General features: G+C 37.3%; 1 protein-coding gene across 1 annotated transcript in view; it reads left to right on the forward strand.

Moving 5' to 3' along the window:
* Nucleotides 1-16,188, forward strand: part of LOC127933852 (nectin-1) — a 94,889-nt gene extending 78,701 nt beyond the window's left edge. The window contains exon 6 of the mRNA XM_052530877.1: nt 12,174-16,188. Coding sequence (XP_052386837.1) covers nt 12,174-12,679 — 506 coding nt within the window. The 3' untranslated portion in view covers nt 12,680-16,188. The remainder of the gene's footprint in view (nt 1-12,173) is intronic.
* The last annotated feature ends 316 nt before the right edge of the window (nt 16,189-16,504 follow it).

The following is a 16,504-nucleotide window of genomic DNA, read 5'->3' on the forward strand; positions in this document are numbered from 1 at the left end:
CATTATTTCACAAATGCAACTTTATTCCTCAATTGTTTTTATCTCACCGTTATGACTTTAAATGTTGGCACAAATAGACTATTTCTCATAATTGTGACTTCATATCCCAGAATTCCCGCTTCGTATTTTGTAATTGTTCCTTTATCATTCACAATTTTGACTGACTCTCATAATTTTAATGGAACTTTTCATAGTTTCGACTTGTTTCTCTCCAAATAATGATTTTTATCTCACAAATGGGACTAGCTCTCATAATTGTGACTTTATATATCATAATTACAGCTTCATATATCATAATTGTTACTTTATTACTCATATTTGTGACTGACTTCCAAAAGTGATAATTATTCTTCAATGTTAAATACAAAAATATTTTTATCTCAGAACTGGGACTGTTTCTCATAACTGCCTCATAACTTACGTCTCATAATTGCAACTTTATTCTGCTTCTCACAATTGCTACTTTATATCACGCAATTCATTACTTTCTTTTTCGTAATTGTTACTTGCATAATATCTCAAAGTATTTGTTCTTTCTAATAGTTTGTTTTTTATTTTGTAAATGTGTTTGCAACTCTTTAAATCATGTAATCATATTCTAAAGGAGTGGTATATAAGACCAGGAATGTGTGTTAATCAAACAAATAATATCGGCTTTCATTTCAGATTTGCTTATTCCTTCTGACTTCCATTTATTTCTTGTTTCCTTGTCTCCGTCCCTCTATTCCATCCTCTCACTGCCTCTCCTTCTTTCTGAGTAGCATCCTGATGAGGCATTTTAACGTCTTGCTTGGTGTGACATCCCTCCAGCGATGTGAAATTTGTTTGTCTTGCTTGTCATTGCGGAATCGGTCTCAATCGGACTGATATGACACTGTGAGCTCCCACACGCTGCCTGCTGCATAATTCATCCCTCCGCAGGACGTACATGTGGATTTTGTGTATCATTAAACTCTCAGCACAAGGACAACATGGCTGTCTAGGCGATTGAAAAGCAAGCTCAAAGCTGCGTGTCGGGGGGTCTTTGCCTTCCAGCCGTGGACAAGCACTGCCGTGTCCCGCGAGTCTTGGCGGGCGAGCACCTGGGCGAGTTTTGAGTGTGCTGGACTGATGGAGTGTGAAGTCAGGCCTGCTCTGTTCTCTACAGGAAGTGACTTCCACTTTTCAGCTCCAACTAAGCTTCTGCCTCATTATCCAAATGAGATATTAGCATGTGCAAATCCTTTCCATATTTCCTTTTTTTTTTCTCTCTCTTTCTCTGCTGGGAGTGTGAGAAAGAGTTTTTTGTAGGAGAGAGAAACAGCTACAGCCAGTCCTTTGAAGTCTCTTGATGAATGCAGTTTTCTGTACTTTGTTGACATTTGTCTTATTGAAAAAGGAAGTTTGCGTGAGGCATATATGTTTTTTTTTTTTTTTTTTATATGTATATATATATATATATATATATATATATATATATATATATATATATATATATATATATATATATATATATATAACATATCATTATGTTTTATTACACTGGAAAAAAAATACAAGAAAATAAAAAAAGAAACAATTTTTCAAACTTTAATTAATTAATGGATTATTGGAGTACACTTCCATATTGCAATTATTTGTGAAATTTTTTGAAAATTTCTGAGTGATAATTTTTCGAAGTTTCTGAGTGATAATTATTTTAAACTAAATAATTTACCTTTTTTTCCCCCCTTCCTCCCAATTCAGTTTTATACATGTCCGGTTCATCCTCCTATTCCTCTTAGCACCTCTGCTGCATCACAGGCAGTTCTGAAAGGGCTGAAGACAGCCACAGTGCATTTCTGCGATTTATGATGCCCGTCCCCTGCTACCACGGAAGCCATTTTCTGCTCTCAGTGGGAGGAGATTTGTTGTCTGTGATGGAGTAGTCACATTGCAGGACACACAGTCTCTGCAGAGTTTTCTCTGGCAGTGATCAGCCCCCCTGTCATCCTCCCTTCCCCTCCTCCTATCATCACACTGTCTATTACTGTTGGGAGCATCAGTCCTGGGAGGGTGAGTAAGTGGGTCAGACAGTAACTCAGGGTCAGAGCCTCGGCAGTGAGTCACTCATTTGATAGAGTGTACCAAAATTATCAGGGGAAAAAATAGACACAAAAACAACAGAGGTGGAAGGCTAGCAAACTACAATTATTTAGTTATTTAGTTTATGTTTGACAAGAAAACAAAACAATAGGGATGCACTGAAATTTCGGATGTCGAAATTACATCCTATAAAAGTCTGGTATATTATATATATATATATATATATATATATATATATATATATATATATATATATATATATATATATATATATATATATATATATATATATATATTCTGTATCATAAACATTTTTAAGTAAAATTATTAGTAACATTTAAATAAAAATATAATAAAATTGATTTATTTCTGTTTTAGCACATAATTTCCATTTTGCCGAATCCCTGTAAAATACAAAGTGACATGCCTATCCATCACCCCCACACACACATACACACACATTTAATGACATGTAAATTCGTCCCCCACACTTTTTTTGGGCAAGTGTGTTCACATCTAGATTTAAATTCAAAGAGACAGGATAGTCTATGCATGACATGATATTTTATTCGTATCTTGAATGAAGCGATGTGAACATTACAGAGTGCTAAAAACTGTCATGCAGAAAAGTCTAAGACGGACTCGTATATGTAATAACTCATGACATGCCAATATGGATAAGAGCATCCAGCTATCAGCAGCTGTAAGCTAAATCAGTTCAGAAAAACGTTTAGACTGATGAAACGTGAAGACATTAAACACACGTTTGCAACCAAAATATGGTTTGTCATCTCCAGAAAATAAATAATGTGAAAACCGAAGTGCTAATTGCAATAGGATTTGTTATGTATAGAAACTAGTCTGCATTATTCTGACAAAAATGGAAAAAAAGTGTGTGTAGTATACAAACAATTCACAATATTGTCATTAGGAAAATATTGTACAAATATTAAAGAATACAAATAATGGGTTATTGTACAGCAGTGTATTTTGTTTCTTACTCAATTGAAAGTTAGAAATAAGAGAAAAATAAAAAAAAGTATTATGATGGCATTTGACATTTCAGTCCAGCACACTTCGGAAATGATGGTTACACCCCTTTATACGAGGATGTCGCTACTAAATGAGTTTAGACCAGCGTTTCGGCACGATGTCTAAAAATCCAACCCCGCTCTCTGGGGAAAATATCTCGTGAGCTGCAGATGCCAGCACGACTTCAGGTCAGAACGCTGAACGCATCATCATCACTCCATGTCAACACTTTTCCTTCATGTTATCACTCTACACAGACTCACAAGTCAAGTCAAGTCTGCCTTATTGTCAATTCTTCCACATGTACAGTACATGCATACAGAGAATCGAAATTACGTTACTCTCAGACCCTTGGTGCATACAGATAACACTAACAATGGAGCCTAAAAATGTAGATCAAATATAAAATATAAGATACAGCTATACAATAAGGGAATGTAAAAAAGACATTTAATAAAATTAAAAATAAAGTTAAATAAAGCAGCGCAAGGCACATGGCAGATAGAGTGCAAACTAGTGAAGTGAACAAACAGTGCAGATAAAAAGCTTATTCAGTCTGATTAAAGTGACAAAGGGCTCAAGAGCAGTTATTTTATTAAACTGACTGAAGAGGTAGTAGAGTGACGTCAGTTCGACTCAAATTGATATTTTCAGTCAAAGGGATAGTTCACACTTTTTCCAAAAAAAAAAAAAAAAACGTGATCATTCTCTCACTCTCATGTCATTCTACACCAGCAGAACACACACACACACACATACACACACAACGAAAATCGTACAATGTGTGCATAACTATCAGTGTGACAAACAGGGACATGTCAAAATAATGTTCTGTGGTTATTGGCAGCATATCACAAAAAATGTCAAAAGAGCTTAACCTGTATTGAACCAAGAATATTCCTTTATACCTTTAGGCCATTTGATTTGGCGAAAGTGGAAAACTGTGTAAGGAAGAAAAGGAACGGAATGATAGTATTCTAGTAAGAGGATGGAGGGAAAGTGAGTGAGAATGAGACTTTTGTGTGGTGCTCTGGAGAGAAAGTTTGCTTGTTGAGTTTAGTCTGCTGATGAGGATTTATTCTTTGTGGCAGCATTACATTTCCATGACTTCACAACCGTGGGCAAATCCAGTCTCTCTCTCTCTCTCTCTCTCTCTCTCTCATTCACTTTTCTCACCAGATCTCACTTGAATTGCTGATTAAACACATCCTCCTCCATTACCGACCCTCTCTAACTCTCTTTTTAGGTCATTATCTTTTTCCCATTCTCCTTTTTTTTTGTCATTCAGCATATTCTGCTCACATCTTTTGCTTCACGATTTCCCTATCCTTTTATTCACTTTTCATCTAGTCTCCCTGGCTCCGCTGGACATTTATTCTGGTGTGTAGAAATATCCGAGCATGCTGGTGATGGAGGTTATGAATGTGAATGGCCTGCTGCTCTGTGATGCTGCTTGTATAAAAGCGCTCTTACACATTAAACAGCAGCAAACCTTTAACCAACGATCGCCTAGCAAACAGGCGAGATCTAGATTCATTCTGAAATATAGTTTGTTAGTTGGTTTATTTACAGTACTTGTTTTATGTGATTAAATAAATCATCATTTTTTTATATACAATAAATGATGGCAAATTAAAAAAATGTCAAAAATTAACAAAACAAAAAAAGTTTATTAGCAATGCATTATTTAATTCATTCATTAGAGATAGAGGAAAACACAAACACACACGTGTATGAATAATTATATAATTGACTGTATTATTTATTGATTACATTTTTATAGTCAGATTTCAACAACATTCAACAGCTTTCAAAATATAATGGGATTTATAGCAATTCATTAGTGCAGTTTATTAACAGTCCTGATATTCCAGAAAGAAAATTCCATACTTGAGCTCTGTCTAAACATAGACAGAAAAGTCCACGTTAGTCACATTTTCCAATCATTTTTACATTTGTTTCAGCAACAGCACATGCACAAAACTCCAAACCGTTATTTCCATCACATGAGCCAAATTCATGTAATTACATTTTCTCTCAGGCAGCATTAGGGCTGGGCGGTGTGTAGGTATATAGTGTTACTGTGGTATAAAATGTCAACCGTAGCAGTTTTTACATTTATTATTATTATTATTATTTTGTGTGTACTGCAACATGTAAGTATGTAGGCATGGTTAATTCATGTTCAGCGCACGTTAGTCTGAGATGCTGCCATTTGTCAAAGAAACATGAAGAAAGATGAACTAGTAGATCAGGAGGATCCACAAAGGATTACATTTTCTAAAGGGTTGTCAATAACGTGATATTGTCGGAACAAAGGTGCAGCAGTCAACCGCGAGAGCAGTGCAGCACCCGGAGACTTTAGAGGAGCGCACAGCTTCACAATTACGCTTATTTGACTACAACACTTCATATACCAATGTGATTACGAATAGAAATAACCTTAGATAATGTATATTTATCAGCATCTTTCCACATATTATGAGTACAGTTAATTCAAAACAAAAAAAAATCAAATTCAACGTAGATGCGCAATTGGGTGCCATGGTAAAGAACAACCTGTATTTTGAGGCGAATGCATATAATCCTGTATCTGAGGCAAAATGTCTCAATACTGAGAATGCAACAGCGTGTTATATTTTTCTAACTCCAAATAATTGCTCAGTGATTGGAACCCACTGATAACAACCTATTGATGCTCAAATTACCGAAAAAAATAAAATAATTATGATGCAGAAGACATTTGCACTAGAGCTGTAATCTGGCCATAAAAGTTAGGCCCGACAGGACCGAGCCTGACAGGTTTCGGCCCGAGTCCAACAAGTACATTTTGACTGACAGCTTTTTAAAAGCTGAACCCGTGTACAGGCCGACATTATTCAAATGTGCTCACGCATCAATAAAAACAAGTCTTTTTCAAACATTTTTTTTTAGATACATTTCAAATTAAGATAATATTTGGCAATAACTACATTTTGTGGAGGAAATTATTAAATTATTAAATTATTACAATTAGATGGCTTCAGCGCGTTCCTGCGCTCACTGATGGTGCGTCATTATTCACTCATTATTTTCATTATTAACATGCTCAAAACTTTTCCACACCTCAGACTTTGCTGAAGTTGCTGGTGCAACCAAAACCTAATCGCCAGAGGCTAGCCTCCGTTACACCTACTCAGCATCCATTATCGCATCTTTCTCGTGCTAATCGAAACACGTCACATGACTGCTCATTTACCTCGCAAACTGGAGCGCAAGCCCGAGTCCGCGTAAAATGATACAAATTAAGTCCGAACCCGACCGAACCCATCGGGTCCCGTCGGGTTCAGGCAAAGATCTTAAACTCTAATCTGCACATATGTTTTTGTATGATGGTGTTTTGTGAACAAATGTTCTTTATAAATGTCTGTTCCAGTCAGCTTGGTTATTAGCATGGAACCTTAGTGTTTCTTTATTTGTTTGCTTTCATTTACATGTCGTGTAGGAGAACATATGCTAGACCATGTTTCTCTGCTAGTAATTATGACAACAAATTTTACACATTCATGTGGACATGCTGTTATGGAAGAAAATGAATGTAAATAAATGTAAACTAAATAGAGTTAAAAAAAATAAATTAAAAAAAAACACATGTTGTCACAGCATTTGCAAGCCAGTTAATGATTAGCCAAACAGAAAATCATTTGGAAGACTGCAACACTGCGTGTCACACATTATATAACCACATGCTTTGATTGATTTTTTTTTTTTTTTTCATGCTTCTTCGACCAGTTAATCTCAACAGGGGTCTGTTTGTCCATAGCAACTCAAGGTTATGGCAGTATCTGCATATTCCCAGAGGGTTGTTAATAGGCCGTTTCTTTTGTCAGCTTTAATGGTATCAGGGCAGTTGGAGACACACTGCGAGTGAGGTTTTATCTATCTTCTGGCAGGTTTAGCCGTTGGCGACATGGCATTGAAGTCTTAGATCCCCCACCGCCGCTCTTGCAACCACGCTACGTGTCTGTCACCTCGCTCTGCTTCCCTGCCACCCGATGAAGAAAAGCAGCCAGAGATGGCTGAATTATTAGTGTTGCAATAATAAGATTACTCTTGTGTGATTAACAACAGGCCCACACACAATGTATGTAGTGGATGTACATGTAGGTAATGAACGGCACCTACAGTAAGTATATTTTAGTTATTTTCTTAAGCTACAGCTTGCTATCCTAATGCTTACTGTATTAATAGAGTTAGCATTGAGCTTCCATAGTTCAGCTGAAAAAAAAAAAGATTTGTCAAGAATGGGCAGTAAGTGAGATTTTAGATTGGGAAGTTAAAGACAGTTATGGAGTCTTGAAGTGGGGTGTGGGAACATCTTTTTATTCCCGTCATTCCTAAGTACTTTGGAAGTAAGGAGAATACAGCCATTGATTCGCTTTGCAAATCAAGCCTTCAAGGGCTTCATCTATCGCCTACATGCCTTTGATTGTATAAGAGCTCTTGTGAGCCTGATGGAATCTTTTAAAGATCTTTTTAAGGACCTATAGCATACAGATGGGACTAAAAGAACACCTCAAAATGGATAGCTCACCCAAAAATACAGTGGAAGTCATCTGGGAAATTTCCAGTTTTGTGTGAACTATCCCTTTAAGGAAAATGTGCTTGACTGCAAAAAAAAAAAAAAAAAATATAGAAAACTCTACCCTAATATATATATATATATTTTTAAACATTGATAGAACAACTCATTTTGTGAGAAAATAAATCTTGAATGCAGCTCGTTTTGTGTAACAGTCATATAAAAACTAATAATAATAATAAAAACATTTATTAGAATTAAAATGGAAATGTAAAAATTTTACCAGAAAATAAATAAATAAACCTTGATAATAAAGTTTAATAAAACTTATAAATCTCAATGTATCATCTCAGTGATACTCAAAAAACAGTGTTCTGGATGATAAAACTAGTCTGACATAATGTATGAAACATGCCTTAGTTTTCATTTTAATGAGATTTTGCATCGATAATGATTTAGTCTGCCACATTTCCCATATGTATTTGTATGTTTTCACAAAAACCCAACATGGGTGGCAAGTATTTATAGGCTTCATAGTGGCATCCAGTTTGAAATCATTTGCTGTATTTTTTCATTGGGGTCATTTTGCAGTTTGTGTCTAGTTGCGGCTAGTTATGGTGTCATAAATATAGTAGCAGTATAAACACACCCCTTCAGCAGGGAAAGAATAAGGGGCACCAAACGAGTTTACCAATTAGAGCGATGGAGTGAGAGCTGAGGCGATACTGACAGAAAGGTGCACTGGAGGAAAGAGGAACGAATTAGAGGAAGAAGACTGGTCCTTTCAACTCTCCCAGTCATGTGGATTTCTCTTTCTCAGAATAATGAAGCCCCCAGTTTGTCTAATCCCATTAAAGGCCAGATTAATACTTGAGAGCTGATAGCTGACAGAGTGGTCGCACCACCGGCGACCAAACCACAGTGTGGACACTGACTAAACCTAGAATAGAAAGAGCAGAGGAAAGAGAAACAGAGAAAGGGAGGTTGAGAATAAATTAATGGGTTCCTGTGGTTGAATAGCTTTAGCCGTGAAGTGTCACAGTAATTAAACTTGAGAGAAAGACTTCAGTAGTCAAACTGGTCCTTTGACCCCCCAATATGAGAAACAGCAGCCTGCTAGCTTTAACATTTGGCATTGACATTAATGACGGCTGTTTGAGAATTTGAAATAATGGTTTCATTGAGTTAAAACAGGAAATGAAATAGTTTAAAAGCCCATTATATCTGTAGACCTTTATTTAACCAGGAACGAAACATTTAGATAATATACTGTCATGATGGCAAATTACAAAAGTAGCTAAATCATTGGTTCATGTTGTGGAAAAGTACTGTGGTGGTAACAATCCTCCACACTCTAGGTGGCGATAGAGTTGACTTAAAAACCACTGTGCCTTTAAACTAATGTGTCGCTATTCGTCTGGCTATAAACATTTTAAGAGTTTACTGACTTCAAATAACTTTATTCCCACGGCTGTCTTCAAACTGTTCCTATCATGACAGTAGTTCACTTGACAAAGAAAACTGACTATAGAAGAAGAATATGTATGCTAAAACTTGCTATAGCACCATTTGAAGCAAATAAATCAGTGTAGAAACAATTTTTCTCTCAGGAACTGCTAGTAAATTCTGCAAATTATTACAATCATGGCAAGTAACATTTTGAATTACATATGAAATTAAGCAGAAAGACATTTTACATTTTAATATATTAATAAAATAAATCTTAATCGTACAAGCACTGTGATAGCATTGCACATATTTTGAAACACAACAATACATGAAATTCAGTTTGTGTAGCTAGAAAAGCTTTCATTTGTGCACTTCTTTGTGTATCTTCTGAAAGTATGCTATGCATTTCCCCTTCCCTATTAGCATATAACTTTATATTCTTAGATTAAAGGACTAGATGGATTGAACCTCTAGAGGTTTTTGCCTTTTACGACTGTAATCCTTTACAAGCTGTCTGAGTGTGTCAATGAGAAATATCTGACCATCACCGCGTGTGTGGTGCGTACCAGACTGTGCTCTGCCAGGTCTAGAATGGAAGCTCATTAAGTAGCTGGAATATGTCAAATGCAGCTCACCCTGACCGCCTTATTACTGCCTACATTCAATAAGTCACTGTCGCATAAGGCAGTCAGAAACCTTCACAATGCAGCCGCTGACCTTTTTAACCGGCATACACTATTAGCACATGCAAATGGCATAGACTTTAGACTGGAAATATGATGCATGGTGTCTAGCGACTGCTGTTCCGTTGTTGTCAGGGGTTGTATTGTGCTGCTAACTACGCACAACTGTTGTGTTAACACAGCGTGTGAGACACATTTCTAGGCTGTTTGGAGGAGCTCATACAAGACATTGTTGGATGTGTTGGGTTTCATATCTTGTGGCAATCAGAGCCAATCAAATATTCTGATTTGGGGTGGGATTTTGAATGTGACGACCAATAAAATGTATTGTAAGACACATAGTTTGTTGCTCCGTCGCACTGTACCTAATTTTAGAGTTAATTGTTTTGAATCGAATTTTGAGTGTTGGTAGGGTTTTGCACTGACCTCTTGTAGTGCTTGGAGGAGTTTGGTTATATAAGGGGCGCCGCACAAAGAAAAGTCTTTAGAAACCGCATGTAAGCTGTTAATCCTGCAACTGTGAATGATCCAATGCTGAAAAAAGTTGCATGTCTTGCTTTTGTGTATGTGTGTGTACGTGTGTGAAGTACTTCTTCATCTCTAATTGCTGTTTGCAGTTCTTAATGCTGTGGGCTTATTACATGCTGTGTCCCTTGTATTCTGTTGGATGCATGTATTTTGTGTGCTTCGAAAACAAAGCCACAAGCAGTGTGTCAGCTGTAACCGTGTACAGTCGACTGGATTCATGTTCCAGCATGACTGTAAAAACCACATCACTCATCAGAAAGACTCTATGAACTTTCGAAAGCAGTGGTTATTTCACCTGCAGCTTTATACGTTCTTTAATTCATTGAGTAAAAAGAAAGACATGCATTGCATGAATGGTTTAATAGAAAAAAAAGTGTTTGCTTTTAAAAAAAATGTATTCCATATAAGCCAACAAGGTCTAGAGCTTCAAATGGAAGCCACCTGTACGCAAGTTGAATCATAATATTTGAGGTCGTTCAGATTTAAAGAGCTTACTGGTCTATTGTTAAAAGTGTATTGGTGCTGATTGTGGCAGTGCTGCAGCAAATAACTTAAATGATCAAGGGCACCTATCCACTAGAGTTTACACTTCATCGGAGAATACTTTGAACCAATTGGTTTCTAAAAACTTTCCAAAAGTAAAGCAACCAAAGATTTTAACATTTATTACAACACTACTGAAACTTAAGTGGTGGGTCCATTAATCACCTATTAATATTCAACTCATTCTCTTTCCCATTTTTAGTGTCACTATTAGGACACTAAACTAGACCAGGCTTAATCATGCATGTCTGGGCTGTTTTAACTGAGAGCAACTTACTGAACTTAAATTATGTCAGTGCCATTGTTTTGTCTCAAGATGCAAGGAAGTAATATATTTCCTTAAGGCAAGTTTATAAAAGATACTTAAATGTCCTAATTGAACTATGGTCTGGCTTATCCCGAAGCCCTGTCTTTGAAACCAGGCCTAAAGGAAGACTCCAGTATCTATTTTGAACTAGGAGGTCCATTGAGAAATCTCTGCTATTAAAACTCAATTATTTATTCTCATTTAATTATATATTGTAGTATAATTTGGTCTTTATGATATATGTCGAATCCGTTTTAATCTATAAGGCAAGCAACTGAAAACAATGGAGTTCCAAATTCATCAAAATGCCTAGGGCTGGTATCTCCAACCCTGCTCCTGAAAAACTGCCGTCCTGCAGCCTTCAGTTCTAACCCTGCTCCAACACAGCTTTCTGTGATTATATAGTAACACTGAATACCTTGATTAGCTGGTGTGAACACCTCGATTGATCAGGTCGGTTTGATATTGGAGCTGAAATCTGCAGGACATTAGCTCTTGAGGAGCTGGGTTAGAGACACCTGGCCTAGGGATACCTTATGAGTCACAATAGTGAACAGTTTGACCCAAGCTTCCATGGTTAAAATGATGTCCTTTTCTAAATTTTCACTCAAAACCAATGCAATGTGATGCAACCAATGTGCATAAAACAACATGCTTAAGTGGGTATTAGAAAGTAGTCCCAATGTTCTATTGTACAGAAGCCCTAAATTTCAAGTATTTTGTTCATTTTCCTAGCATACAATATGGTTTGAGTGCTTGCCCTTATGTTCCATAAAATGCATGATGTGAGAAAAAATTGCAGCTTTTGCTTTTCTATATGAAGCCGTCGTAATGGATTGGTTTTGTGGGTGGTTGTGGGTTTGGGGCGGGGGCTCCTTCCTTTCTTCCTTTTTGTTTCTCCTCCCCTATGTTCCTTTCCTCATCAAAATTTGCACCTGCACAAATGCACCTCCTTCCCACCAGAGCACTGACACACTTTCCCTTGCATCTGTGTTTTCCTACCCAGAATTCCCTAACTCCCCGCGTTTTGATGACCCTGACATCCCAAAGGCGGTGCATAGTTCCGGAGCTGCCATCGGTGGTGCGGTCGGTGGAGTGGTCCTGCTGGTGGCCGCCATCGCACTGCTTGTCTTCTTCCTGCGGCGGCGTCAGCGCACCTTTAAAGGCGACTACAGCACCAAAAAACATGTATTCGGGAATGGATACAGCAAGGCCGGCGGCATGCCTGCCCATCCTCCGATGCCCAAGAACCTGCAGTACCCTGACGACTCAGATGATGAAAAGAAACCAACTCAAATTAGCGGGCCCGGTGGTTTCGAGAGCGCCGATCAGGATTTTGACGGCAACTCTGAGGATCTGAAGAGACCCTATTTCACTGTAGATGAAGGCGAAAGTCGCGATTACGATGAACGGACTCTCCCCTTCCAGTACGACCCCGAGCCCGAGATCACCGACGACATGGTCTCCCAAAACGACGGCTCTGTTATTTCAAAGAAAGAGTGGTATGTGTAGAGTGGCATGCAACATCAAGGAAAAAAGGTCGACCTTTTGCCCTCTCCTGCATCCAACCACATCCATCCACCTCCATCACTAGAACCCTCCCTCCATGTGTTTTTCCCTATCTGCACATCCCATCCCTGACCCATTTACCTTCGCCCCCATCAGAGTCCATCGAAATAAACAGCTCTAGAAAAAGCATCAACACGTCTACATCAACATGCTTTTAGATGAACCTGCAACAACAGCTAGAGGTTTTCTCAGTGACTGATGCCAATCGACATCCAGTAAGGCTGGACATGCAGGTAGCTTGAACATATTACGGTGTATTATCATTTTTGTCTCATTTTGTTGTTATTATACATGTATTAAATGTATAAAAAGAGACTGTAAGTGTTTCGGAAAGGGGTATATTGCTGATCATGTTGTGAAAGTCTAACACTGGATGTATGATTATTATTATTTTTTAATATTGTCTTGTTTTTTTTTGTTTATCTCCTTAGCATATCACCATTACTTTTACATTAATCATAGTTTTGTCTGTTTTTAAATAATCTTGTTTTTATATGGAGTGTGAGTTACCAGAAAATGTGGAACTAAATAGTAGAATAAATATTCCTGCTCATACATGTGCCGTTGTGAGGTCAAAGGTTGCGTTAACACTATCGTGTTTAATGGAAACATCATAATCCTGTGGTTCTTGGTACAAACGCCGCTCCCAACTTCCTAAAGGACCCAGAATGTACATCCAGGGGTCCGACAATGTGGCATAGCCTTGAAGTGTACAATCCAATGGAACAAAAATGCATGTGGTTTCTGACTACTCTCCAAAAACAGTATTTATTTTAAGACCCAGCTCTGCTGAGAGCTGAGGAACACATCTGCAGCGTTAGTCATATGCACACTGCAGTCGAGCATGCAGAACGGGGCCTAGACAGATATACTTCACCCACCCACCCGGCCCTCAATCTCCATGCCAGTCCAAGTCAGTCTCCATCCATAGATCCACCTCGGATGTGCCATCACGTGTAGTGTTTTCATAGCAATGCTTTCCCAAATCCATTTCCTCTGAAACTCTTAAGACGCAAAAGGAGAATCCTGTGTAATGTGGTGTTGTTATAAAGACAGGGTGTTTGTTATTTAGAGTTGGTGATGTGGAGTGGTCAAAATGTTTTCAAGATCTTGTAAATATGAACAGGTTCAACGGTAATGTTTAGTTCCACGGGAGATTAAAGCACAGGTGTATAGTGCTTGTGTCAACCAGCATTTAGAGCCTTTTGATGGAAGCAGTTTTTCCAAAAGTATAAGTAGCGGTAAGAGCATGGGTCATGGGAATTAAACTACGGAAAAGTCTCGAGCCAAAGTGGAATCGGAGGTAAACATGGCAGCAACTGGGCTTCACCGACAGTTGTTATGCACTGCTGGATCTTTGAAACCGCAGGATCTGCTGCAAAGCCAGGATTCCTTTCCAAATCCTTCCTGATCCTCTATAAGGAGCAGATATGTTTGCTACAAATTAGTATGTATTTAAATAAACAAAATGGATATTCATCAAAATCCTGACATACCTGTTCGGCTGCAAAATGTATGAGCATTCAGGCCTTTTTTTAATGCATGTTTGTTTTTTTTAACTGCTCTTTGTTTGGTTTAGCATTTCTCACACTTTTAACATCAGGGTTGTTTGGTGTTTGTGAATAGGTGGGCAGTTTTCCATTAAAAGATTTTACTTTCAGAGACAAATAACCACCCTGCGTCCTTACCTCTTGCTAGACTCAAAAAAAAAAATGTTTTAGTAGACTTTACCATTGCTTGTCCATTAAATATTCAGTTCTCTTGCCTGCCTTAAACAGGGCTCTATAGAAGACGAAATATTATTACACTGAACCCCTGAAATATCATAGACAATCTAGGAGGACCTGAGAACATGGGGAAACTCCAGATGAGGTTGCTCACTAACTCATGGAATCTGGCGGCTATTTTGCATTTTCTCTCTAAGGGAATTACAAATGTTATCATGCATTAAAGCTGAGAGGTCCACACTCCAGTTGGTAGATGAAGCCATCATTAGAAGAACCCACATAATAAACAAACTGCAGCCACTGATTCCCTGTGGTCCTTGTAATACACTTACATCTAAGCTACATACCTTGATGGTAGATTTCATTCACATCTTGATTTGACCTAAAGCAGACCACATGATGAATAACTGTACATCTGTTGCTTAGAAAACCTTGTATTTTAGCTTAACAATGTGCAACATTATACAAATTGCAGTGCCTATGACGTGTGAGATGTTAGGTTTTACTCTTGCTTTAAGCTTTGCATATTGTAAAGATTGGTTTCTTTCTTTTTTCTTTTTTTTATGTTCTTTTTTTATTATTATTATTGTGCCTTGTCTGCCCTCACTGTAATGTTTTTTTTTACAACATTTGCATGATAGACATCATGGATATACACAAGTTGGCCAGCGTGGTGGAAAGTGCATCACCTGGACTCCAGGTATTACAGAAGCTGTGTTTTTGCCGTGTTTTTTAAACCCATGATGACAAAAGCAGCCCATTGCTGGTCCGTCAGCACTTTGTTAACCAGCTCACAACTGGAAACCTGCTACTTAATCATGGCTGTGATTAAAGAGACTGACATCACTTTAGATAAAGCACAAGTTTTTTTAATTAGTAGTTAATTATATATGTAGTTATTTTTGTATCGCTTTCTCTTTATTTCATTCTTTTCACGGATCCCTGTGTTTCCAGGGTTTTGTTAATTAAAGGTTCTTTTTTTTATGTTTTCTCAAGCCAAGCACAAGATACCCATTTACCAGATGCTATTAAGGCTTTAAATGTCAAATGAAAGAATTTGATTGACTATAAATTATTTCCATGCCCCATATTTGATTGTTGCTGCTTCTAGCAGCATTAAATAGCCTGCACAAGTGCTTGGGCATACTAAGAAACTAATTTTTTTGGTTTTGAATATTGTTCTACAGACACAATATTGCTTTGGATTCCTTCTTTTATATGTTTCTCATTTTAGAGTCTCATGTCTTTCTAACTGCCCACTTCAAAGCCTGACATTCCACTGTAAATAATGTATGTACCTTGGAACCTAGAGTTGGGTTTACTGTATGTTATGGGAACAGAAATGGAGTTTCAAGTGTGGACGTTGACTGCAACATGAACTAGAAAACAAATTATAGACCGCTCAGATGACTGGAGATGTATAGCTTATCGCCATAATCTACTTTGACATGGACTTGGGTAGATACGTTTTGATATGTTAATGGGTTCTGTATAGAGATGTGGGGCTGATGCAGCACGATGACTTTGTACATAACTGCAACAAAACAAACAAACAAACAAAAAAAACATAAAACTAAGAAAGATCTTGTCTTCATGCAGCCATGTGAATGTATGTCTGCTGAGGTCAGTAATGGTATGAAAAATATATATATATTGTTCACATGTGTTGACCCAGTGAAGTAAACTGTATTTGCTTTAAAACATTAAATGATTTAAATGTTCAAAGTTGCTTTGTCCCAGTTACTCAAAATGTGTAGTTGATGTTTACATCTGATGTCTTTATACCCTTCACAATTATGCAACACTGCTATAGTGCCACAAACACATCTTATTGAAAAAATATAGTATAATATATTTAATAATGTTAAAGTGTTAATATTCAACAATAGTTGTTGACCTTTTAATTGATTTCATTATTTCAGATATGACTCATGCTATTATGGAGGTCATGATTTTATATACACAGAAAGCATATTAAATGCAAGTAAAGTGTTAACATTTTGTGAAAATAAAACGTCAAAATTTGGTTTTTTATATATAT

This window comes from Carassius gibelio, chromosome A18, assembly GCF_023724105.1.
Source record: "Carassius gibelio isolate Cgi1373 ecotype wild population from Czech Republic chromosome A18, carGib1.2-hapl.c, whole genome shotgun sequence".
Taxonomy (NCBI): domain Eukaryota; kingdom Metazoa; phylum Chordata; class Actinopteri; order Cypriniformes; family Cyprinidae; genus Carassius; species Carassius gibelio.